This window comes from Hylobates moloch, unplaced genomic scaffold (assembly GCF_009828535.3).
Source record: "Hylobates moloch isolate HMO894 unplaced genomic scaffold, HMol_V3 SCAFFOLD_12, whole genome shotgun sequence".
In the NCBI taxonomy this organism is placed as follows: Eukaryota; Metazoa; Chordata; class Mammalia; order Primates; family Hylobatidae; genus Hylobates; species Hylobates moloch.
Window position 1 is genome coordinate 8,669,139 of NW_026652287.1, and position 23,867 is coordinate 8,693,005.

At 50.1% G+C, this 23,867-nt stretch overlaps 2 protein-coding genes and 1 long non-coding RNA gene across 9 annotated transcripts in view; 2 read left to right on the forward strand and 1 right to left on the reverse strand.

Moving 5' to 3' along the window:
* The window catches only part of CCDC92 (coiled-coil domain containing 92), a 35,614-nt gene extending 30,004 nt beyond the window's left edge, over window positions 1-5,610 (forward strand). For all 7 annotated transcript variants that reach the window (XM_032168335.2, XM_032168331.2, XM_032168337.2 and 4 more), the window contains one exon: window positions 4,190-5,610. In XM_032168335.2, coding sequence (XP_032024226.1) covers window positions 4,190-4,962 — 773 coding nt within the window. In that variant the 3' untranslated portion in view covers window positions 4,963-5,610. The remainder of the gene's footprint in view (window positions 1-4,189) is intronic.
* A 695-nt stretch (window positions 5,611-6,305) lies between these two features.
* The window catches only part of DNAH10 (dynein axonemal heavy chain 10), a 168,361-nt gene continuing 150,799 nt past the window's right edge, over window positions 6,306-23,867 (reverse strand). Inside the window, exons 65-79 of the mRNA XM_032168329.2 lie at window positions 23,012-23,285; window positions 18,150-18,254; window positions 17,585-17,739; window positions 16,773-16,927; window positions 15,168-15,351; window positions 13,397-13,597; window positions 12,514-12,723; window positions 12,237-12,332; window positions 11,427-11,598; window positions 10,514-10,645; window positions 10,140-10,351; window positions 9,879-10,046; window positions 8,479-8,659; window positions 7,252-7,397; window positions 6,306-6,682 (exon numbers count right to left, since the gene is read on the reverse strand). Coding sequence (XP_032024220.1) covers window positions 6,536-6,682; window positions 7,252-7,397; window positions 8,479-8,659; window positions 9,879-10,046; window positions 10,140-10,351; window positions 10,514-10,645; window positions 11,427-11,598; window positions 12,237-12,332; window positions 12,514-12,723; window positions 13,397-13,597; window positions 15,168-15,351; window positions 16,773-16,927; window positions 17,585-17,739; window positions 18,150-18,254; window positions 23,012-23,285 — 2,538 coding nt within the window. The 3' untranslated portion in view covers window positions 6,306-6,535. The remainder of the gene's footprint in view (window positions 6,683-7,251; window positions 7,398-8,478; window positions 8,660-9,878; window positions 10,047-10,139; window positions 10,352-10,513; window positions 10,646-11,426; window positions 11,599-12,236; window positions 12,333-12,513; window positions 12,724-13,396; window positions 13,598-15,167; window positions 15,352-16,772; window positions 16,928-17,584; window positions 17,740-18,149; window positions 18,255-23,011; window positions 23,286-23,867) is intronic.
* LOC131380780 (uncharacterized) lies at window positions 13,738-16,518 on the forward strand. Its single transcript, XR_009208972.1, has 2 exons — window positions 13,738-13,825; window positions 15,915-16,518. It is a non-coding gene; the product is annotated as an uncharacterized LOC131380780 (long non-coding RNA).

The following is a 23,867-nucleotide window of genomic DNA, read 5'->3' on the forward strand; positions in this document are numbered from 1 at the left end:
GCAAGGCTAGTTTACTTTCTGCAGAAAAGGTGCAACTCGCCAGCAGTCTCGCCACAAGAGCACACTCGAACAAAGGAGACAAGGACATTTATAATCTTCATAACCTGATGCAATTGCCCTATGACTGTGTCCCATTTCCATTGGCCAGAATGGGACCTCACATTCTAAGCTTGACCCAATTGGCTAACAGCTTGAAACTTTCCTAAAGAGGCAAAGGGGAAAGAGGACAAAGAGAAGAGGAAGCTAGTCATGAGAGGGTCAGGAGAGTTTCCAAAAAAGGAATAGCATGCACTATGGTCCAGGGCTCACTTAGCCCTGTCCAGGCATGCCGGGGCAAGTCAGAGCAGCTGCATTGGAACATATATAGAGATATACATAGAGTAAGGAAATGACAAGCTCTTTATGGTTTCAAGAAACTTTGAAGAACTTATCCATTCCCCACAATGCCTTTTTCTAAACAGGCCTCACAATGGCAGTTATTATTCATGAGAGTGTCCAGTTCCTTGTAAAAGACACAGACCATTTCCACCAAGCCTTAGCGGATTACCGAGCACTGATTTTTTTCCATTTGCATTGCTCATATTACAGCCTCCTGAGTGCGCCACTCAGGAGCCCAGACATCTTTTTGTCAGCGTATGGTAGGGAAGGCGCCGTGGGCTTCTTGGGGTGGTGGAACGGGAGCCTGTCCTCAGAAGTCTCCTTGTGGAGGGACACCAGGGACCTCCCCCGAAGCCCTGGGACTGGGAGCTGGGCCTGTGGGAATGCAGAGGAACAGGATTTCAACTTGACATTGGGGACCTCCAGCATCCACACCTGCCAGCACTGAAGCCTTGGGAAAGGAGCTACCCATGTCGTGGAAGCCAGGGCGTCCTCGCTCCCTGTCCCCTCCTGGCCCAGGCTAATTTGAAGCAGCATACTTTTGCCCTGTGGCCTCTCCAGTCAAGGTTCTCAACCCCAGGTCCCAAGGCCGCCCGCCCGCCCACCCACCTGATGTAGTGCTCCCAGCAGCAGCACGGTCCTCACAGCAAGGGCTGTGTCTTAGGGGAGGCAGTTTCAAAAGCCTCTCAGGTGGTTCCAGTTGGGGTCTCTCCCCTCCCAGTGGTGAAAATCATTGTTTTACATTAGTGCACCCAAAACTGCCCGATTCCAAGCAGTTTCGGGACCGAGGGTACAGCATAGACTCTTGACTTCCCTCCCCTGGGGGCTGTGACCCCAGAAGTCTGGGCGGGCCCAGGGAGTGCGCAGGTTTAGAAGCGCTGCAGTGCCCTGACGCTCGGGCAGGCTCAGCAGTGCGGCGTTTGGAGACCAGCAGCAGTTGCTGCTGTCAGCTCAGTGTGCACCAAGCTTTCATGGGAAGACTGAAATTTCCAGAAAGGGGGTACGTACAGAGGAGGAGGTGGAGTGGAGCTTTCTATAAACAGCAAGAAATTGGCAAAACAGGAGGTGCTGATTCCCAGGAAGGACAGTCACCAAAGCAGCTCTCCAGAGCTCGGGATGGAGGAGCAGTCGCACCAGCTCCTTCCCACAGGACGGCCCACTCCAGTCGGAGCCAGCAAACACCAGCCTGGGACCAAGGCTGCACCCTGGAGGAGGAGGCAGCACAGCTAGATGACTCTCAAGGAAGGATGATAAGGAAGATGTCTGTCCAGGAAGAGCTTCTCTCAGGATGCTGTGGCCAAAAGAACCAGAGTGATGCTTAATGAGCCCCAGATTCGGGCCTCTGCTCTGACTCGGAGGGGCTGTGTGGCCTTGGGCAAGTTCTTTGACATCTCTGAACCTGCATCTTCATCTGACAGGTGCCCCACAAATCCAAGTCCCCAGTCTGAGCACCAGGGACTTCTGCCTTTGTGGGCTGCCCCTCATAGGACATGAGCAAAGCCCAGGGACAGCCTTGTTCCTGAATGTTCCAAACGTCCATCAGCCTTTTGCAGCACTGCCTGGGGGAAGAAAAATCCCAGGATGGTCACAGCAGGCCAGGGATGTGGTTGAAGGTCTGAGGTTGCATCCCTTCCTCGGAAGGAGCCCAAGGCCTACTGTCCACCCGAGTGTGGGCTGAAAGCAAAGGCCCTGCGACAGGCATGGGTTATTGTCCCACAGGCCCTGGGGGAAGGACAGTGGGTACCAGGCCCAATGCCCTGCCCAGGTCAGCATTTAGGTTGCAGGGGTTCAGCCCGGGTGGCTGGGCTCCTGGGTTTTACAGTGTCCACAGAGTCATGTGCGTGTGTCTCTGTCCCTCTCTTTACCTCTGAAACCGTGTTTTAGGATCCATTTTCCTTTTGGCAAAAAAAGAAACCTCATGAAAGGTAGTACTGCATGCATCCTTTTTAGGGAGGTCATTTGCTGACATTATACCTGCACATACACACACAGACACGTGGTTTTTAAAAACAGAAACTTGCAATGGTTCAACTTAAAGTTTTTCAACTGCATGGGGCAATACCCATTCGTACACTCCTCGACTCACCACGGATATGTCCAGATAAACCCATGGTAAGCTGAAAATATCGAAAACACACTTTTGACTTACGGTATTTTCAACTTACATTGGATTTTTCGGGACATGACCCCATGCTAAGTCGAGGAGCGCCCATCACCTGCAGTGAGCTTGTAACATGCAAGTGTCCTGCACGAGACCCGTCCAGTCAGCTGTGGGCCCTCAAAAGCTCAGAGTCTGGCGGCGGGACATGCTGCAGAGCTGCTGCTAGCTCAGGCAGGTGGGAAAATTCAAAGCGAGACAGACAGAAGCCCAGGAAAGACGTCCAGTGGCGTCCAGTGCTTAGGCAGGCCCTGGATGGTGGAGTTGGTACAGGGAAACTGGGCGTGCAGGTCTGGAGTTAGGTCAAGGACAGAGGGTACAATAGAGACAGAACAAGAGGTGGTGGCTTGGGGAGAGTGATGGAAGCTTTGATTTATGAGGGAGCAGATAACATTCGGGACAGATTGAGGAACTGGAAGGCATCTGGCAGTTTGGGTTTTATTAGGCAGTGAGGAACCATTTTGAACAGAGGACAAGAATATTTAGGGGGTGACCAAGCTTCCTAATAAATACAGGATGGGCTGAAACGAAGACCAGAGAGGAGGTGGGACCAAGGCCAGCTGGAGACACAGGGAGGGGACAGCACTGAGCAGCCAGCAGAAAGGCACAGTCAGGGAGGGGAGGCCAGGGATGGTGACTGTATCCAGTCTCCCTGGGAGAGTCAAGATGTGGGAAGCAGAGCAGCTATCTGGACTTGAGGGTGTGTCTGACAGACACTCACTTGGAGAAGTGGTGCTCAGGAGACACTGAATCAGGAGTTGACACTCGAGTTCCAGACCAGCAAGGAAGAGTCTAGAAAGAACTTCCCAGGGGCCAGGCAAGGAGGATGGCCAGCCAGCCAGCGTTAGGAGGAGTAGGATGGTGACCCAGGGTTTAGAGCCAAGGGTGCTATGTGAGGGGACCAGGGACTGCAGGTCACCGGAGGCAGCTGGTGTTTGCTGAAGGACTGGATGAGGGCAGGCACCCAGGGACAGCAAAAGGAGGCAGAGGCCCGAAGTGTTAGGGCAGGGGCAGCGAGGGACCAAGGGCAAGAGCCACAGAGGTGAGATAGCTCACTCTCTGAGCAGGAATTGAGAAAGAGTCTGTGTGTGTGTGTGTGTGTGTGTGTGTGTGTGTGTGTGTGTGTGAGAGTGAGAGAGAGAGACGGGCAGGGGGGTGAGAGAGGAGGCCAGCGGCAGAGCAAAGGTGACAGCCCCACATCTCTTCTCCTGTAAACATCAGAGTTTTAATTCAATAGACATGGATAATTCTTTTTACATTTGAGTTTCCAAACAGTACTTTGAATGTAGCAGGCATTTCATAAATGCCATCTGAGCAGACAGAGGGATTTGTGGCCAGTTTAATCCTAAGTGTTTGCTGAGGTCTAGTACTCTGCAATTGCCTGTTTTAACTTCAGCATCTTTAAGGTTCAGAGACATTCTTTTATGCAGTAAGCCAGAGAACTAAGAGCCGGAAAGGACCTCTGAGATGCCCTGATCTCCCCACCTCAGGGAGGGGAGGGGTCTTTCCAGAGCCCCCACAGCCCTGCCTTCTGCATGGCCCCCACCGCCTAGACAGGGTCCCCCATCAGACAGGTCCGCCTGCCCCATAGGCCTCACCACTCGGCCTCAGTCTAATGAGTTCTTCACCTGCTTCCTCGGCTTATTCTTGTAGGAGACGGGACTTCTAGAAGCAGTGAATTAAAGAAAAGATGTGAAGAGCTGGAAGCCCAACTGAAAGTGAAAGAGAACGAAAATGCTGAGTTGTTGAAAGAACTGGAGCAGAAAAACGCGATGATCACAGTGCTGGAGAACACCATCAAGGAGCGGGAGAAGAAGTACCTGGAGGAGCTGAAGGCCAAGAGTCACAAGCTGACCCTGCTCTCTAGCGAGCTGGAGCAGCGGGCCAGCACCATCGCCTACCTGACCTCCCAGCTGCACGCCGCCAAGAAGAAGCTCATGAGCTCCAGCGGGACCTCAGATGCCAGCCCGTCAGGGAGCCCCGTGCTGGCCAGCTACAAGCCAGCGCCCCCCAAAGACAAGCTACCTGAAACGCCTCGCCGCCGCATGAAAAAGAGCCTCTCGGCCCCCTTGCACCCGGAATTTGAAGAGGTCTACAGATTCGGGGCAGAGAGCAGGAAACTCCTTTTGCGGGAACCAGTGGATGCTATGCCAGACCCTACCCCATTTCTGCTGGCTAGGGAGTCCGCTGAGGTCCACCTCATCAAAGAGAGGCCCCTCGTCATCCCCCCCATTGCCTCCGACCGAAGCAGCGAGCAGCACAGCCCGGCCCGCGAAAAGCCGCACAAGGCCCACGTCGGGGTGGCGCATCGGATCCACCATGCCACCCCGCCGCAGGCCCAGCCCGAGGTGAAGACCCTGGCGGTCGACCAGGTGAACGGAGGCAAGGTGGTGAGGAAGCACTCAGGGACGGACAGAACTGTGTGAAGCCCGCTGGGCCCCACCCCGCGCTGTCCATGCACTGTGAGCACCACTAGGAAATCTCAGCCACACCTTTTCTGTTTAATTCCCATGCATGCCAAACACTTTTCACACCTACCGACCAATTCTCCTTCTGCTTCTCTTGCCCTCTTCACACCAAAATATGATCGTGTCCCTGCTGCAGAATATGTATTTCCTAATTGCTGTGGCCAAACGCCTGTGTGCCGAATCGCTTGCTTCTGATCCCGCTCCGTGTAACCTAAGTGCGCCGCAGACAAAGCCCAGGCCACGGCTGCGTCACTACTGATGTTCACAATGCCACACAGTCACACACCTAATTAATTCTCAAGTCGGAGCAACACATACCAACCTTGACCTTATCCTCAGGCTCCAGGGCAGCCTGGCCAAGCAGCCCCTGCTCCCTCTTGGAGACCCTTGTCACCTCCCGAGCTCCTCCTGGAGACCCCTGTCACCCCCCAACCAACCTTTCCCAGGGTGGCACCAATCACCGAGCAGCCGTGCGTGTATCTCAAGGAACTAAATAAGATGACGCTACTCCTCATAGCACCACAACCTGAATGTGTGTTCATATTTTTTTGTTAAGTTTTATCCAAAATGTTTACGATCCCAACAAACTTTATTTTCTAAACCTGCCTTCCTTCTGTTTTGTGTCTTTTATTAAACACCTGAAGGAGGGCTAGGAGACTGCAGGAGGGAGAGCAATCAGAGGTCCCAGAAGCGACTCCTGCCTCCTCCCGGCCCAGAGCCAGTCCTTAGAATGCGCTGCGCTCCTGAGCTTCTGTGGGAAACTGCTTTTGCCTCCAATGGCCCCTGCCCACTGTGCTGCCCATGCTAGCCCCTCTCCTCCCTCGTGGAGTGAAGCCACCCCTCACCTCTAGGTGGCCAGCCAGGGCTCCAGGCTAGCCTCGTGGTGCACAGAGGGAAGGGGTGCCCAGTGACCACTGGTCCTGGAGGTTCTGTGTCCTCACCTGACCCCACACAGACCCAGGCAGGCTAGGGGTAGAAACTCATGCAGGAACTAAACACTAAGCTCAACAGCCTCACAGTCGCTGTAGCAGGTCAGAGCCAAAGAAGCTAGGGCCAGAGAGTTCTAGAAGGGGGAGAAGTGGCTCCAGGTGACTGGCCACTTCTGCTTTGTGCCCGACATCATCAGCCCTTCTTGCCAAAAAGGAGCATCTGCTGAAACAGACCTGGATCGTCAAAAACACACCTTTGGAAATTACATTAGGATTCTCACTTGTGCCAATGCTATGTATGCCAGGCACTTTTGCCTAATCAAGTGTTTTCTCTGAGAAGGAAAAGAAAACTCCACACATCTTAAAATACTCTACTCTCCAATATTTACTTTTTGATTATATAAATTCCTTTTAAAAAGTAGTATTAAAAACCAAACCATTCAGGTTAATTTGTATGGAAAGAGCTTTAAATGGCTGATTTCAAATGAAAAATCAGTGTCAGTCCCCCTCCTGCCTCTTGAGAGGCCCCAAGAAATGACCTGATCACTCTTCCCAACCACCCCAGGCTCCGAATTCATTAAGCAGTTTTCTCCACCCAAAGGTTAATCAGAATTCAGGGTGAGGCATACTCCTTGCAGCACCCAGTGAGAAATGTGCCTCGTGGTAAAGAGATCAGCTTCAAAAACCAAGCCGACTCCCATGGCGTTCCTTCTCATGGAGGTGGTGTAGACAGGGGTCCGGAAGGTATTCTGCAAGGGAAAGGCAGGTGAGATGCCCCCATGGAGAGAGGGTGCAGAGGGATAAAGGCAAAGGTGCAGTGTTAAGTCTTGACAGGCAGGGGCCCCTGTGCAACACCGCACCTGAGAACACACACGAGGCTGGGGCTGCTCAGGGCCACCTTCCGCCAGCTTCACGGGGACCTGGCTTCACACTGACACACTGGCTAAAAGTGGGTCCTGGCCCAGGCAGAGCAGAAGGCATCTGCTGCCCACACCAGAGGGAACCACTTTATGACTCAGGCAATGTCTACAGCATTTTGCAAGAAGGGAGGGAGTCTCCCCTTGGTTAGTCTAGACCACAGGATCACAACTTGAGCCTGACACCTCTGGAAGGATCGGCATCCACACACACGTGCAGCCGCGCCTTTCCCGGGAAGCAGCTATCCATAGCTTTTAGCACGGCTCCAAGACTCTCCCCAGCCCATAAAGCTTAGGCACCCGTGTTTTAAAAAGCAGGACTGTTGGAAACCACCTCAGCTATAACTACAGTCAGAAGAGGAAGGGCCCTGGTGTCAGAGAGGAGGGGCTGGGACCTTCACCTGCAGCTTGAGGCGATGCGCTTCAATGGGGATGATCTTCAGGATCGGCAGGTCCACAACCAGCACCTTGGGTTTGCTCTTGATAAGACATCCTTTTTCTATATCCCAGTCAGCACCTTCCAGGTACAGTCCCGAGACAAAGCATCCTAGGGACACAGGCAGAGACTGGATACAACCAGAGCATGCACAGCCTGCCATGGAGTGGCTCTATCAGGCGCACACACAGCGACACGCCACTGGCTGGCCTCCTCCCCAGCGCTTGGGGACAGCCCAGGCCCTTCTCCAGCACTTCTGTCCTGCCCACCTTCCCTCTGTGGAGGAGCAGCCCAGATAGGAGACCCTATGGCCCTCCCCCATGGCCCAGAGAAGTGGGTGTGGGGCAGTGGCCTCTCCCCCAGGAATGAGGCATCAAGGCCCACGGACTTAAACCACCCTGGGCCCCCAGGCTAGAAAGATGCATGGCCCCAGAGTCAGAATGGGCACCATGGCAACCCCAGCTACCCTGTGCGCCGAAGTGGCTGGGGAGCAGGAAGTCGAGGCCTCACAGAGAAAGTGGTCTCCGGGAAGGAGGACCCAGCAGACGTGCAAAGAGAAGAGAGGAGCACACTCCTGTGGCCCCAGAGAGAGTGGCGGCCCGGACACCTGCCCCCTCCCCTGCCACTGAGACCTGGAGAGTCCCTACATCTTTACCATAAGTCCCCACTCCTTAAGCCATCTCACAAGAGCTTTTGTTCCTTGCAGTTAAATGAACTCTAAGACAACATGGCCCCGGGGAAACAGCAGTTTCCAGCTCTCATTTGCACAGTCAGTAACCAATGTCTAAGGGACCTTAAGTTATGGTGTAATCAAAGAGTTCCAACCAAGCTAGTCCATGCTGCTCTGTGGCTCCCAGGCCCCTGGCCCCGTCAGGGGTTACCGGAAAGCTACCTGATGGTTTTTGCAAGAGCTAATTCTGACCTAGGAGCCCACTTCCCATGAGCTAGCAGAGTGAACATGGTTCAGGTCTCCCCTGCCATAGACCCCAGGTCTCAACGGAGAAAGTGGGAGAGAAACTTCCATACCCACCCTCAGAGGTGTTAAGACATGGGCAGTGCCCAGACACAGGAAATATTTGCAGCAGGCTGGCTTTCAAACATGGCCTGGCCCATTTAGGCCCACGCTATGCCTGTCCCTTTGAGTTGGAGGTGGCTCAGGGAGAGCTCCGGATCCCTAACGAGCTGATGGTACCTTGTCCCGCCCGCTCATTCACTTCATCTGCATCCCGGAACTTGGTCACTTGTGTGAACAAGGTGGAGCGGTCCAGCGGCCAGCCGTTCTTCCGGCAGGTGGCCTGCACCAGCGCTGTGAGGTAGGACTCAGGGATGTGCAGCCCCGAGAGCCACATCACGCTGGGCTCGCTCTCGGTCACCTGGAGACAAGAGAGGGCAAGTGCTGGGAGCCTGGGGCTGCCATCCGATGCCAGGTCAAAGTTGGCCTGGAAGTTTAGTTAATGATAAAAGACGTATTTCACCTAAGTGGCAAAAGATGGCGTTGGCACAACTGGCTGCCCGTTTGAGAAAAACAATCTGGACTGCCACATTCCAGGTAGATCAAAGATTTAGATATAAAAATAAAACCACAAAAGTACTGGGCCACATCTCTAATGAATGCTTTCATATCGTGGAGTAGGAAATGCAAAGCCCAGGATAAAAAAAAAAAAAAAGCCTTGTAGGTTTGACTACGGAGAAATGTAAAGCTTTTCTGTGGAAAAAATACTGTAAGCAAAGTCAAGACTTATGACAAGCTGGGAGAAATATCTGCAACACTGGCAGACCAAGGGCTAATTGATTTGCAAAGAGCTCTTAAACATCAGTGAGAAAGATGGAGACCTCACTAAAAATGAAATCCAGATACAAAAAGACAATTCACAGAAAAACAAACACAAAATGTCTGTAAAGCATGCAAAGTACGCTCAGACTCACCATAATTAAAGACGCGCAAAACAATGAGATATTATTTTTACCTCTCAGGGAGACAGTGATCCAAAATGTTAAGAACGCAGCATTGCAGCGGGGTGAGGAAAGAAGCACTCTCATAGACTGCGCTTTCAGCCTTTCTAAGAACCATCCAACAAGAGCTATCAAAATTTAAAATGCACACGCTCTTTGATCCAACTCTTCCACTGTCAGAATTTACCCATGGAATATACACCTATGCATATTCATAGACATGTGCATCAGAATGTTATTTGTATTCACACACACAAAAAATATATGGTAACCACCAAAATGTAGGTAGTTACCATATTTTTAGGATACAGAAGGAGGAGAAAGGATATGGAACATTTGTACAATGGCATACTCTAAGAAAGAACGAGCTGTGTACTAATATGGAACAAGTGCCAAGATATACGCTTAGATAAAATAATCGGGTATGTATAGTATGCTTCAAAGTCTTCAACAGAAAAAAGAAAAGGAAAAACGAAGATACAGATATGCTTGTAAGAATCTCAGACCATTTCCAGAGCACCCAATAAACTTTAACAGAGGTTACTGCTGGGAAATGGAAAGAGGGAATTGGGAGGTGGTTTGAGGAAGTCTAGGTTGACACCTGAATCGGCAGAGAGGAGGTAGTGACGTGCAACTTACCCACAACATGTACTGGCTGAACCGCCGCAGGAAGTAGACCATCCAGTTTCCAAGGGACTTTAAGGTGTCAGGAGCAAGCCTTCTCCAGATATTAGGGATATGCCCGATAAAAAGAGACCTGGCCACATCGTCTAACTCATTGCTCATTCCAACTTCTCCAGCCAAGGCCTATTTAGAATCAAGAGCAGTCACGCAGGACTCTATCAAAACCCCAGGTGCCAGGTATCTAGGCAGTAATCTGCACATGAGAGACAGGCTCACCCTTTGAAGTTCAGCTAGAGACTTGGTCATCCGGACCACAAGCTTGTTGAAGCGTTCCAGCTCCTGCAGGAGCACCACCGAAGTCGGGGAGATTTCTGTTCCGAGGCGCTTCCTCACCTGGTCCAAGTCAAAGACTTTGGGCATCTTGTTTTCTATGTCTTTGGCCACTTGGCCAATATAATCATCGCGGCTGATACCACTGCTGGATTCCCCTAAAACCAGGACACTTTTCAGAGAAAACAAGGCATCTGTGTGCAGAACCGGAGCCTCCTGAGCCTTCTGGTTCTGGGAAAGGCATCAGCAATGTGGGAGGGCTACAAGAAGCAATTGTAAAACCTAATCAAACTAATGAAGTCCTCCTGAGTAGAGTTTACCTGTCTGAGGCTGCAGCTCCAGCAGGTGAGCCCACATGTCTCGAGCCGCCTGCGTGTAATAGCCAATCTCAGCGTTGGGGTGGAGACCAAACACTTCTGGCGTGTTGGCAAGCGGGAGGGCCTCGATGGCTTCTGCAGTCACAGAGAACAACGGAGGTGGCACTGTCCAGCCACCTGTGCTTTCTCAGAGCCCACAGCCTCAAAGTCCCCAGATATGCAAGACTAATTTCCACTGTTTAGAGGGTGACTTTTTTTTTTTTTTGAGACAGGGTCTTAGTCACCCAGGCTGAAATGCACTGACATGACCATTGATCACTACAGCCTCGACCTCCTGGGCTCAAGCATTTCTCCCATCTCAGCCTCCCAAGTAGCTGGTACTACAGGTGTTCACCACCACACTCAGCTAATATTTTTATTTTTTGTTTTTTTTGTTTAATTTTTTGTTTTTGTTTTGATTTTTTGTTTATTTTTTGTAGAGATGGGATCTTGCTCGGTTGCCCAGGCTGGTCTTGAACTTCTGGGCTCAAGCGATCTGCCCTTCTTGGCCTTCCAAAGAAGGGATTACAGGTGCGAGCCACCATGAGCGGCCAATGACATGTTTTTAATGTAAAAATTCTACACTACCACACCCAGTCCAGCCGTATGTTCATCTTTTATGAAAATGGCTCAGTGAGCTTCACTGTGGCCACTCTGCCTTTCCAGGTGGAACCTGATTTATTTACCATCATTCCAGGATGGGAAATCTGAACTCTATCAGCTCTGCAGCCAGGAAGCGTCTGCCGAGCCACCTAACAGGCTTAACAGACCACACCTGACCAGCCGAGGAGCCCCACCAGGAGAGGAGCCAGTTGAAATGTATGGTCTCCCTTAGAAAAAGCCTTGAAAATATATTTTCATGTCTGAGAAATCTCACCAACAAATTTCTCCTTTTCATCACCAACAGGGATTTTGTAGTCCACTTCCTTGTTCCGGAAGAAGTGGAATGGCTGGAAAGTATCAAAAATGAAGTCCCCCAGGTACTCATCCATGTAGATGGTCAGGATGCGGCGATCAAAGCTGTCAATGGCCCGTCCTCCATACATGACCTAAAATTAGAGGGCCTGAGAGCTAGCCAGGAGCTCAGAACCTACTGTGTGCACCCTGGGGGCCCGGGGCCAGAGGCTCGCTCAGGGTCAAGAGACTCCAGCAGCCTGGCTGCTGCAAGGCTCGAACCTGTTGACTTGCATAACCTTTCGGGCCACTGTTCACACAATTGATCTGTGGCTTTGCTGGCTTCCCAAGGGATAGGACCCAAAGCAATAAGAAGCCCTCAGGAAGTGTTGGGAGCTCCTGTGCAGCAGGCAAAGACCCCAAACACATCAAACAAACAGCTGAAGAAGCCAGCAGCTGCTTCTGTCTTTGGAATTGATGTCACTGCCTGAGCCGTGTGCAGACCACCGGGGATGCTTCCTGTGAGCTCTGTATACAGTGACAGCTGAGGCAAGGGGCTAGAGGATGCCTAGCCTGGATCCCCAGCCATGGATCCAGCTCAGGGAACCTCCATGTGAACAGAACTCACTTAGGACAAAGAACAACCAGGTGAGAGCAGAGAGAATGTCACAGAAACCCAAGGGGAACAGGAGCAGAAGAGGCTGGTTCTGAGGGTTCAGAGGAAAATAGGGGCACGAGGCCACAGCTATGTAGCCCCAGAGGCACCTGCGGAAGGATCCCCGGTCACCCCTACCTCTCCGATTAGGTACTTGAGGCTGCCCCACGGGATCCTCGGGTCCCGTTGCTGGAAGGCTTTCGTTAAGTACGTGTTCAGAATTTCCATGCAGACCTTGAAAGAAGAGAACACGCTCAGTTATACTGAAACCCACACCAAGCTGTTCATATTCTGATACTTTTCTGAAAAGGCTGCTGGGAATGGTGCAACCCTGCTGTGGCTGAACCCGGAGGAAAGTCGGGAGGAAGCAGACCGCCTAAGGAAGCCATTTCCAAGGAGAAGCAGCCGCTGTCACCTGGAAGTCAGACTCATTGAAGTCATAGTACACGTTCCAGCCAATCTTCCCGAACTTCCTTCTCTCCTGCACCACAGCATGAAAGAACGCCAGCACGTAGACCAGAGGCTTGAAGGCAGGGTGCGGGCACTGGTCCAGCATTTCGTGAGAGATCTTGAAGTAAGTTGCCCTCATGTTGAGTTTCAGCCCATTGGGCGGCTCGGTGACAACCTTCAGAAAAGAAGAAAACGCACAGTGATGGAGACCGCAGACCCACAAGCTTGGAAGAGTGTGCACAACGCAGGCACTGCGCTTTCCTTCCTCTCTACGGAGCCATCTGTCTGAGACCTCCAATAGCTAAAGTCTCTTGTCCAGGGCCCAGGCTGAGAAGTTAAAGGACTAGATGTTCTGGCTCTCAGGGTCAAGGGTCAAGAGTCTTTGACCTTCCTCTGAACCATGAGATCCTTTACTATATATAAAATGAAAGTAAAGTCTTCCCTCCACCTCCCCAGAGAGAGAGAGACAGAGAATGACAAAACCTTTCCAAAAGAATTTCCTGGAGAATAAATTAAATGGGGCATGTAAGCCACCCGAAACTTCTGCAGTCAGCACGAGAGAACTGCAGGCTATGGGGAGCCCATGAAGTTTATGAAAAGTAGCGTAGATATTGTTAGGGACACATGCAGAATTGGTAGAGATACGCCTGGGAGTCACAAACCCCAACCCAGGACAGCGGCTCCCTCTAAAGAGAGAGGTGGGATTGAGAAGGGTTTCAACCGCAAGGTTTCACCTGCAGCCTGAGGTTTATTTCTACATGGACACAAGCACACCCGGCTCCAAAGCAACATGCTGGTGGTCTGAGAAGCTGGTGCCAGGCATGTTGATGTCCACCCTGAAGCCAGACCTTTAGGGACTTCTGCAGAATCCCAATGGGGAAGCCCTTGGTGGGGTCCGTGGTGAGCCACAGGCGGAAGTCGGGGTGGGGCTTGGTGATCCTCTCCAGGGACTTCTCCAGATCTTTCAGCCACTTGACCAGGAGGTGGCAGTTCTGCAGCATCAGCCACTGCCCCCGAGCCACCGCCGTCTCCAGCAGCTGCAGGGCCACCTGCGCCGGGGGAGAGGGAAGAGGAGAGGGGTTGGCATCCAAACCCAACCCCGTGCTCTCCAGAGACCCACTCCACACCCACAGAAGGGCGATGGCCAGCTCCAGCAGAAGCCAAAAGAAAGCCGAGGATCCAGGAGCTACAAGGGGAGCCTTCAAATAAACCATCTTTGAGAAACCCCGTGGGCCCCGGGGGTGCACTGAGCTGGTCACACACAGCCTGGAAGACGGGTGAGCATTTTGCACTCATCAGCCTCCCTGGCCCTGGAAGTCCCAGCTCCTCCCACACAGTCGCTCCTGTCCCCTGAGGACCCCTAAGCAGGGCTGCAAGAGACCAGCTAAAGCCCACCAGGAAGTAGGGACTGTCCTGGCCACTGTAAGATCTTCAGGGCCCCAGGCCTGGAAAACAATCACCACGTCCCCTCCCAAATGTAATTCAAAGCACAAACAAGCTAAACGCCCAAATCAAGCCTTGGTTTCTGAAATAGCTTAAAACATGAGTGCTGACATTACAGTAGCTTCTTTCAGTGTTGTGGTTAAGAGAGCTGGCCCGCCTTGCTGGTGCCCAGGGCTTGCCTCCTGGGCCATCCAGCATGGGTATTGCCATCCTCATCTCACCCAGGGGCTTCCAGCAGCAGAGGGGCTCACCCAAAACCTCACAGTTCACAGCAAAGCCAGGACTGGCAGTCAGCTCCCTCTGACCCCCACACGCATGCCTGCGACCATCAAACTTACTGACGCACAGGCTTTTCCTGCAAGCTTTGTCCCACATTGTACTGAACTTGTGTAGCAAGTTCTATCAGGGAGCACTGTAATGCAGAGAGGCAAGATCTCAGCGAAGAAAGCTCACTGGCTCAGAAGGGTAGGAGGATTTGCACCGCAGTTCTGTCCTGAATGGTCCTGGGCTCAGCCTCTCTTGACCCACTCCCTTGGCCGTGCAACTGGGGCCATGATAATCCTGATCCACAGAGAGGCTGTTCAGGGACTAAGGAAGGTAAAGACTGTGTGTGAAAGGGCTTTGAAAACAGCACAGCCTGAGCGTCGTGGCTCATGCCTGTGATCCCAACACTTTGGGAGGCCGAAGTGGGAGGATCGCTTGAGCCCAGGAGTTCAAGACCAGCCAGGGCAACATGGTGATACATTTGTATTTTCCTCTACAGAAAATACAAAAAACATTAGCCAGGCATGGTGATGCATGCCTGTAGTCCCAGCTGCTACTGGGGAGGCTGAGGCAGGATGACCACTTCACAATCAGGAGGTTGAGGCTGCAGTAAGCTATGTTCACACCACTGCACTCCAGCCTGAGTGACAGAGCGAGACCCTGTCTCAAAAAGAAAAGAAAAAGGAAGAAAAAAAAGAAAACAGCACAGCACCATGATCACAACACGAGGTTGTGAAATCATAACTATTATTGTCATCTTCCTAGTGTTTCATTACTGCTTCTTAGCTCGGAAATGCATCCAACTTATTTGTGGAGTGGCACTCTCAGCTTAAATCCAGGTTAGCTCCTTCTTAGCAGACACCAGGGACCTCCCCCTAAATGTAGAGCTTGTTCCTTTCAGCCACAAATTACCTTTTCTTGACCTTGACCCATTGCAAGGAATTTGAGGCGATTTCCTCCAAAACCACTTCGCTCTGCTAATTTCATAAGATCACTGGCAGGGTCAGAGCCAGGACTCAGGATAAACACAATGGGCGAATTTGGAGTGCTCTGCTCAAAAATAGCTTCAAAGCTGATCATTGGGGGCTGCACATACCTGGTGAAAGAAACACAGTCAGAAAACTCTCCCGCGAAGACAGCTCCAGACCAGGGGCTGGTCTGTCTGATCAGCGCTGCCTCCTCCTGTGTCCAGAACCTTCTGACCATTCCTCTGGGATAGCTCGTTGCAGTCTTCCCTGCTTTAGATTCTAGTTTCTATGCATGTCTCCCACCCTGATGGGGAACTCTTGAGTGACAGAGACTTCTCTGTATCTCCTGCACACTTGGTTCAGTCGGTTTGTGCTGAGCTGGACACCTCAGCTTGCCCTCCAGGTGGGCCTGCCCATGGCACAAAACCCTGAGGTTCCACAGGCGTGTCCTGAATGGTCCACATCTTGAGTTTTGAGTTTTGTGTGTGGGTTTTTTTTTGTTTTTTTTTTTTTAATTGAAAGATACAATTCACTCTATTGCCCAGGCTGGAGTATAGTGGTACTATCACAGCTCACTGAAGCCTCAAACTCTTGGGCTCAAGCAATCCTCCCACCTCAGCTTCCTTAGTAGCTTGACTACAGGTGTGTGCCACCACGCCTGGCTAATTTTTTTTTACTTTTTACTTTTTAGAGGCAGTATCTCACTATGTTGCCCAGGCTGGTCTCGAACTCCTGGCCTCAAGCGATCCTCCCACATCGGCCTCCTGAAGTGCTGGGATTACAGGTGTGAGCCACCGCACCTGACCCAGATGTGCATTTTAAAATTCATTGCCAACAAAAAGATATTGGGATATTTCAGGTAAAAATCTGAAGTCCTAGCTTCTTTCAGAATCAGAGGATCCAGCCAGTGTTGGTTCCTAGTGGCACCTGGTATCAGTCAGCAGGAGCTAAGGGCCGCTGCCCAGGGACCAGGACCCCACCCAGCCTCATCACTCACTGCCATGGCCTGCTGGCTGCAAGGGCACATCTGAGCTGCAGCCCCATGCTCTCTGCCTGGCTTTGTACCCCACGCTAGAGCTACATTGTCCAGTGTGATGGCCATGAGGCAAATGCGACTACTCAGCACTTAAATGTGGCTATCCTCAATTGAGATGTGCTGTAAGTGTGAATTCACACAGGATTTTGAAGACTTAATACCAAAAAAAGCATGTAAAATGTCTCAATCATGTTCATATTGATTATACATTCAAATGATAATTTTAATATATTCATGTAAATAAAGTATGTTATTACAATTCATTGTGCCCATTTCTTTTCTAATGTAGCTACTATGTGCAGAACTGCATATGTGGCTCACATTGAATTTCTTGTGACTAGCGCTGTTCTAGAATATTGAAGAATTCTAGAATATTGGCTATGGAATATTGTACAGACAGGGTGGCGACAGCTGTCTCGGGAGCTGGTCAGCTTCTGCTTTGAGTCCAAGGTGGGAGGATGCTAGAGATCCCACCCCACGGAAAGTGGCAAATCAACAAAACGACACACTTACTTCTCTCCCATTGTTACAGTCACATAGTCAGTCACTGCCCGATAGACCCGATCCACGCGGAAACAGCGCAAAATAAGCAACTTCTGGAAAGGAGTGATGTTGTTATCGTAACCCAAGGGGAACGGAAACTGCTCCAGTGAATCCAGGTCATACCACTGGGAAAAGCAAAGAATATTCATTGTGGCGTCAACTCAGAAATGACATAGGTCCCCATTTGTGTGTGAAGGTGGCAAAAGCCACTGGAAAGGTATAAGAATCTATAGGTGTACTAACTGAAGGCCACCTGGTCAGATCTGTCATTCTCTACCCCCAAAGGCTATGGCATTGAGAAAGGAGCAACTGAGTCTTATTCACTGAGTCCCCAGTGCCCATCAAGGGACATGGTACATGGCAGATGCCCAACAACTACTTCTTGGATGGATGGGTGTGTAGGTGGATGGATGGATGGGTGGGTGAATGGATGGGTGGATGGATGGATGGATGAGTAGGTGGTGAGTGGGTGGTGGGTAATGGATGGATGGGTGGGTGGGTAGGTGGATGGATGGGTGGATGGATGGATGGATGGATGGATGGATGGATGGATGGATGGTGGATGGATGGATGGATGGATGGACAGACAGGTAGATGGTTGGATCTCCCATACAACTAGCTGAATTAGCCAAAGGAGAATTCCAATCAGGGAGTTAGAGGGCATCAGTTACACACTGAATGGGTTACTCAAAGGAGTGTCTTAAGGGGTTGGGCCACAGTTGAGGTTTGGAGATTGTTGACATGTGGGGAAGGAGAGGAGGAAAAAGGGAACATGGGCTCACCTCCTGCCAGATAGTCTGATTATTCTCAACATCATCAGGAAGTTGTCCAAAGTTGTCTGAAAACATTTCTGATAAAAGAATGATATCTTCCCATCCTTGGTCAGACAACCAAGCGCAGGGCTTCTTTCTTTTGCTTTTCTCCAGGGAAATGTTTCCTAATCACGACAGAAGAGAAGCAAACAGCCATTGTGCTGCTAACACAAAGCAAGCAACTCTGCTTCGACTTCTCCCACTTTCGGGAAAAGTCTGCTTCTCAGGAAGGAGACTGGAAAGAGGAAGTGGCCCGGGCTTGCCCTCGTCACCGCCAGTGATACCAACCAGGCGCTCAGTGCAGCATCCAGCTTCCAGCCTCAGAGTGGCCCTGAGACAGAGGCTGGCTGCTCCGAGTTCAACCAGAGCCATTTCTGAGGCTGGAATGATCAACTGGAATAGTGAAAAATGCAGTGCTGTTGGAAGCCAAGTTTTAAGGAGAATTTTTGTTATTGTTTGTTTTAATGGACAAACTTACATACATGTATCATGTGGGCAAGGAGATGGGAGGAATGAAGCTAGGCAAATTCATTACCTTTTAAAAAGAAATCTAATTCTTCTTGAGGGACTCTCCCTTCTGCTTGTTCTATCTTGATGGTCATATTGAAAGAAAAGAGTAGCTTGTGCCTCTCAAACAGCCCTGGAGGGAAACATCAGATGAGTATTGATTTCTTAAAATTCACTTTAAAAAAACGGAGTTTCTTATGCACACTGTGCTTAAATGTAAGAGAAATGAAACACTCAAACTGTATGGCTGCATTTAGCCCTCTTTGCAACTAATGTCCATGAATATCTAAGTGCAAGAAAGATGAGCTCAGTTCCTAGGTCATGCCCCAGTCTGTAGTGACATGCTCCTGTATGTAACGGAAGTGGCCGTGTTTACAGGAGGTGTAATCACACCATCCTGGGAGGAGGAAAAGCCAGTGAGGGGCAGTACAGTAGGGGCCGCCCTCTCCACTGAAGGTAGGTTGTTTGCCTGACTCCATGGCATTCGTGTCCATTAGAGTCTAGAAGAGGTGTTGGCAAACTTTCTACGAAGGGCCAGATAGTAAGTATTTTTGGCTTTGGAAGCTAGATGGTCTCTGTCATAACCACTCATCTCCACCATTGTAGTGCAAAAGCAACCATAGACAATATGTATACAAATGGATATGGCCCTGTTCCAATAAAACTTTATTTACAAAAGCAGGCAGTGGGCCAGATTTGGATGCTGGCTAGGGGTTTCCCAACCTCTACCGCAGAGGACGCACACTCCATCAACAGACTCTCTATTGATGGATGCAAAATACCGGCTTTCTTCTTTTTTGCTTTTTAACATAAGACATGTGTTCCTGGAAAAAAAATTGTGTAAGTCAAAATCTGTAATTTGAATTCACTTTATATGTGTTAGGAGGGTTGGCTACTTAAGTGAGCCCTATAGAAACAATCTCTTTCTGCCCAACTGTTAAGGGCTAAATTATATTTCTCCAAACTTCATATGTTGAAGCCTCAACTTCCAGTACCTCAGAATATGACGGTATTTGGAGACAGGGTCTTTAAAGAGATGATTAAGTTCAAATGAGGCCATTAGGGTGGGCCCAGTCCAACCTCACTGGTGTCCTTATAAAAGGAGGAAATTTGGACATACAGAGACACCAGGGATTCACACGCAGAGAAGAAAGACCTTGTGCGGACAGAGCAGGAAGACAGCCTCCTACAAGCCAAGGGGAGCGTCCTCAGGAGAAACGAAACCCACCAAACCTTGATTTTGGACTTCTCACCTCCGAAACTATGAGAAAATAAATTTCTGTTGCTTAAGCCACCCAGTCGGTGGTTTTTTGTTACGGCAGGCATGGCAAACTAATACACCAAATGCCGGTGCATGGGAAATAGCACTGTCAGTGCAGTGTCTCAGCAGAAGAGGACTGGAAGGGGACACGAGTGTGCCCCACCCATCCTCTGCTTCCTAAAGGTCACTCTACAGGCCCCTGGTTAAAAATGGCCATTCTGAGTTTATCCCAACTCCTTTCCAAAAACCAACTGAAATGGTGAGTTTTTTTGTTTGTTTTTTTGTTTTTGTGCAGTGGCACGATCTCGGCTCACTGCAACCTCCGCCTCCCAGGTTCAAGTGATTCTCTTGCCTCAGCCTCACGAGTAGCTGGGACTACAGGCGCCCGCCAACACACCCAGTTAATTTTTGTATTTTTAGTAAAGACGGGGTTTCACCAGGTTGGCCAGGATGGTCTCCATCTCTTGACCTCGTGATCCGCCCGCCGCCCTGGTGGCCCAAGTGCTGGGATTACAGGCGTGAGCCACCGCACCTGGCTTAATGGTGAGTTTTTTAAAAAGGTATAAGCTCCCAGAAAATTGGAGAAAAGACAATAGCAATAAAATTTTGCAAGCTAGGCCAGGTGTGGTGGCTCACATCTGTAATCCTAGCACTTTGGGAGGCCAGGGCGGGCAGATCACTTGAGATCAGGAGTTCAAGACCAGCCTGGCCAACATGGCAAAACCCTGTCTCTACTAAAAATACTAAAAATTAGCTGAGTGTGGTGGTAGGTGCCTGTAATCCCAGCTACTTGGGAGGCTGAGGCAGGAGAATCACTTGAACCCAGGAGGTGAAGGTTGCAGTAAGCTAAGATCGCACCACTGCACTCCAGCCTGGGCAACAGATGACATTCTGTCTCAAAAAAAAAAAAACTGCAAGCTACAGACAGATGGACAAGTGATAACTGATTTAGCAGAGCTGAGAAAGTTGACTGTCACATGAGGAGGAGATAAAGCTGAGATGCAAACCACAGAACGCATCAAAAGCTCAGGAACTGGCAGTACCAGATCCTTTGGAAGTGTGGGTGAATGTGGGCTAAAAACAGGAAGATGGGTGGACAGCTTGTTTGACAAGCCGTCAGATCCCAGATCCCCTCTCACTCCATGCTGCCAGGCAACTGCCCGCCCCACCCACGTGAACTTTGGAAAAGATAAAGCAGGGTCTCTGGACAGGGGAACACCAGGCATAGTTGAGGGGAAGCCGTACTGAAAATATGGCTTTCGGTGAACGTTTTCATGATGAATGCTGAAATCGACAGTCTTCTTTTCTCACTTGGTTCCATGAAGGCTGGCAGCCAGGATTACATACTCGAGGAAAAGGCTGAAGACTCTTCACTGGGGGATCGTAAAGTCTCATGAGAAAAGAACTACATGTATTGGCATTTGAGAGTTCCTCCAATGACACACTACAGAGAGGCGAGCCGCAAAATTCAGACGATGGGAAACAACCCAGCAATCAGGCAGGTTTCTTCCACAGATAAATGCAAGGGGTGGGGCAGACACGGTGGCTTATGCTTCTAATTCCAGCACTTTGGGAGGCTGAGGCAGGAGGATCCCTTAAGCCCAGGAGTTCAAGATCAGCCTGGGCAACATGGCGAGACCACCATCTCTACAAAATTTTTTTAAAAATTAGCCAGGCATGGTGGCATGCACCTGTAGTCCCAGCTACTGAGGAGGCTGAAGTGGGAGGATCACTTGAGCCTGGGAGGTGGAGGTTGCAGTAAGCTGTGATTGTGCCACTGCACTCTAGCCTGGGCATCAGAGCCAGACCCTGTCTCCAAAAATAAATGCAAGGGGGAAAAGAGAGAAATTAAGTGACACAACCAATTATAATGTATAGACCTTAATGAGGTCCTGATTTAAAATAATGTGAAATATGACATATAAGACAATTGGGAACATTTGAAAACCTGAATATGATGATATTCAGGAATTATTAATTTGGGGGTATGATAATGGCCTTATGTCTATATTTTGAGATAGAATCTTTCTATTTTATAGCAGGGATGGGCAAACCACAAGCAAGGGGCCAAATCCAGCCTGCTGCCTGTTTTTGCTAATAAAGTTTTATTGGAACACAGCCATGGCCATTCACTTCCATTCACATATCATCCAATGGCTGCTTTTGTGCTACAATTGCCACCATGCCCAGTGGGGCCTGTGGCACACAATTGCAGAAGTGAGTACTTGTGGCAGAAACCACTTAGCCTTCAGAGCCTAAAATACTATCTGACCCTTTCCAGAAGAAGTTTGCTGACCTCTGTTTTAGAGATACAAACTAATACACTTACAGATAAGTGATCTGAATATGAAGCAAATTTTCAACATAATCTGGGTTGATGGGGAACCGTGTTACACATAAACAAATCCAGAGCTGATCATTGCCAGGTGAGGGCTGTGCAGACGATCATGACACTATTCTCTTTTGCACATGTTTTCCATAATAAAAAGTTTTTTTTAAAAAATCAATGATTTAGGGGTTGAAATATATTGTAGTCACTTTGGAAAACAGTTTGGCAGTTCCTCAAAAGTTAGCCATAGAATTACCCTATGACCCAGCAGTTCCCCTTCTAGATATACCCCCAAGAGAATTAAAAACACACATTCACACAAAAACCTGCACACAAATGTTCACAGGAGCATTGTCTTAATAGCAAAAAAAGCGAAACAACCCAAATGCCCATCAGGTGACAGGTGGATAAACACAGTGTGGTCTGTCATGGAATGTGACTCAGCCGCAGACAGGAATGAAGTGCTGACACACACAGCAACACAGACGAACCGTGAGGTCACGAAGTGGAGTGAAAGACGCCAGTCACAAAGTCACACAGCATATGATGCCATTGACATGAAGTGTTCAGAGCAAGTAAATCCTTACAGACAGAAGGCAGAGCGGTGACTGCCAGGGACTAGGAGTGGGGGGCAAGGGGGTGACTGCTAATGGGTATGGGATTTCATTTCGGGGCTGGTGGAAGCGTTCCGAAGCAAGAGAGTAGTGATAGCTGTACAACTCTATGAATATGCTATGAATCACCACCGAATGGTACATTTTTAAAGGGCGAATTTATGGTATGTAAATTGTGTCTCAATAAAGCTGCTATCTTAAAATTCAGTGCTTTAAACATTCCTCTTGTAACATGCATCGCCACACTTAAGAATGCCATTTGGAGCTGGGCATGATGGCTCACACCTCATAATCCCAGCACTTCGGGAGGCCAAGGTGGGTGGATCGTTTGAGCTCAGGAGTTCGAGACCAGCCTAGGCAACATAGTGAAACCCCATCTCTACAAAATATACAAAAACTTAGCTGGGTGTGGTGGCGTGCCTTTAGTCCCAGCTACTCTGGAGGCTGAGGTAGGAGGATCACCTGAGCCTGGGAGATGGAGGTTGCAGTGAGCCGTGATCGCACCACTGCATTCCAGCCTGGGTGACGGAGCAAGACCTTATCTCAAAAAAAAAAAAAGAAAGAAAGAAAGAAAAAGAAAAAAGTGCCATTTGGTAACTTTCCATTTTCACATATCACGTTTCCTTAAAGCCACATCTGGCACACCAGGCTACACTGATGCGTCCTCCTCTGTGGGGAGAGCTCACCTGTGCAGCCATAGTTATAGATGTTGAAGGTCAGCGTGTCCATGATGTTCCTCAGGCGTTTCATGAGAATGGAATCAGGCAGCGACTTCTTCAGTGACAGCCCGAAGACCTCTAAGAAGGCAATCAGGGAGTACTGGTACATGGAGTTCACCAGGGCCATCTCAGACAGGACAAAGAACAGGATGGCCCCCCTCCTGGCTGCTGGCCGGTAGCCATCCCGCAGCCTGTCGATGTCCAAGGCTGTCTTCTCTGCCAGCTTGAGTTTCTCTGAGACCTGAAGAAAAGCACAAGTGACCCTGGAAACGGGAAGACTGAGATGTGGGCAGAGGGCAGGAGGGACAGGGGGACAGCAGAGAGGTACGTACAATGCTTCAGAGCTTTGAAAGCATCCAGGGACTGCAGGGGACCGAGGGCACACACCCTCTTGTAGGAAGGGGTGAATATTTGTGGCTGACGCCCCTGCACCCATGGCCCCTTCCTCTAGTAACACTGCTTGTAAGTCTCCGGTACTGCCCTCTCCCTTTTCTTCCCATACGGGGTTCCACCCCGACTCCAGGAGATGTGACCCAGGCCCAGCTAACCTGAGCCTAGCATCCCCAAGCCCCCGGGACTGCTTTGGGGTAGGAATGTGACTTAAGTGACTCTAAGGACCTTCATGGAAGGAACAGGAAGATTCTCACTTATCCCTTTGGGTTTGGACCTGAGAGGACGTGAGGCCAGACCATTCTTATGACTGTGTGGGGAGCTGGCAGAGAATGACGCCAACCCAGTAGAAGGCCCAGCCCAGAAATGGACAGAAACCAAGTCCTCCTGGTATTTTTGAAGTCGTGGATCCAGCCCCACCTGAGGCCATCTC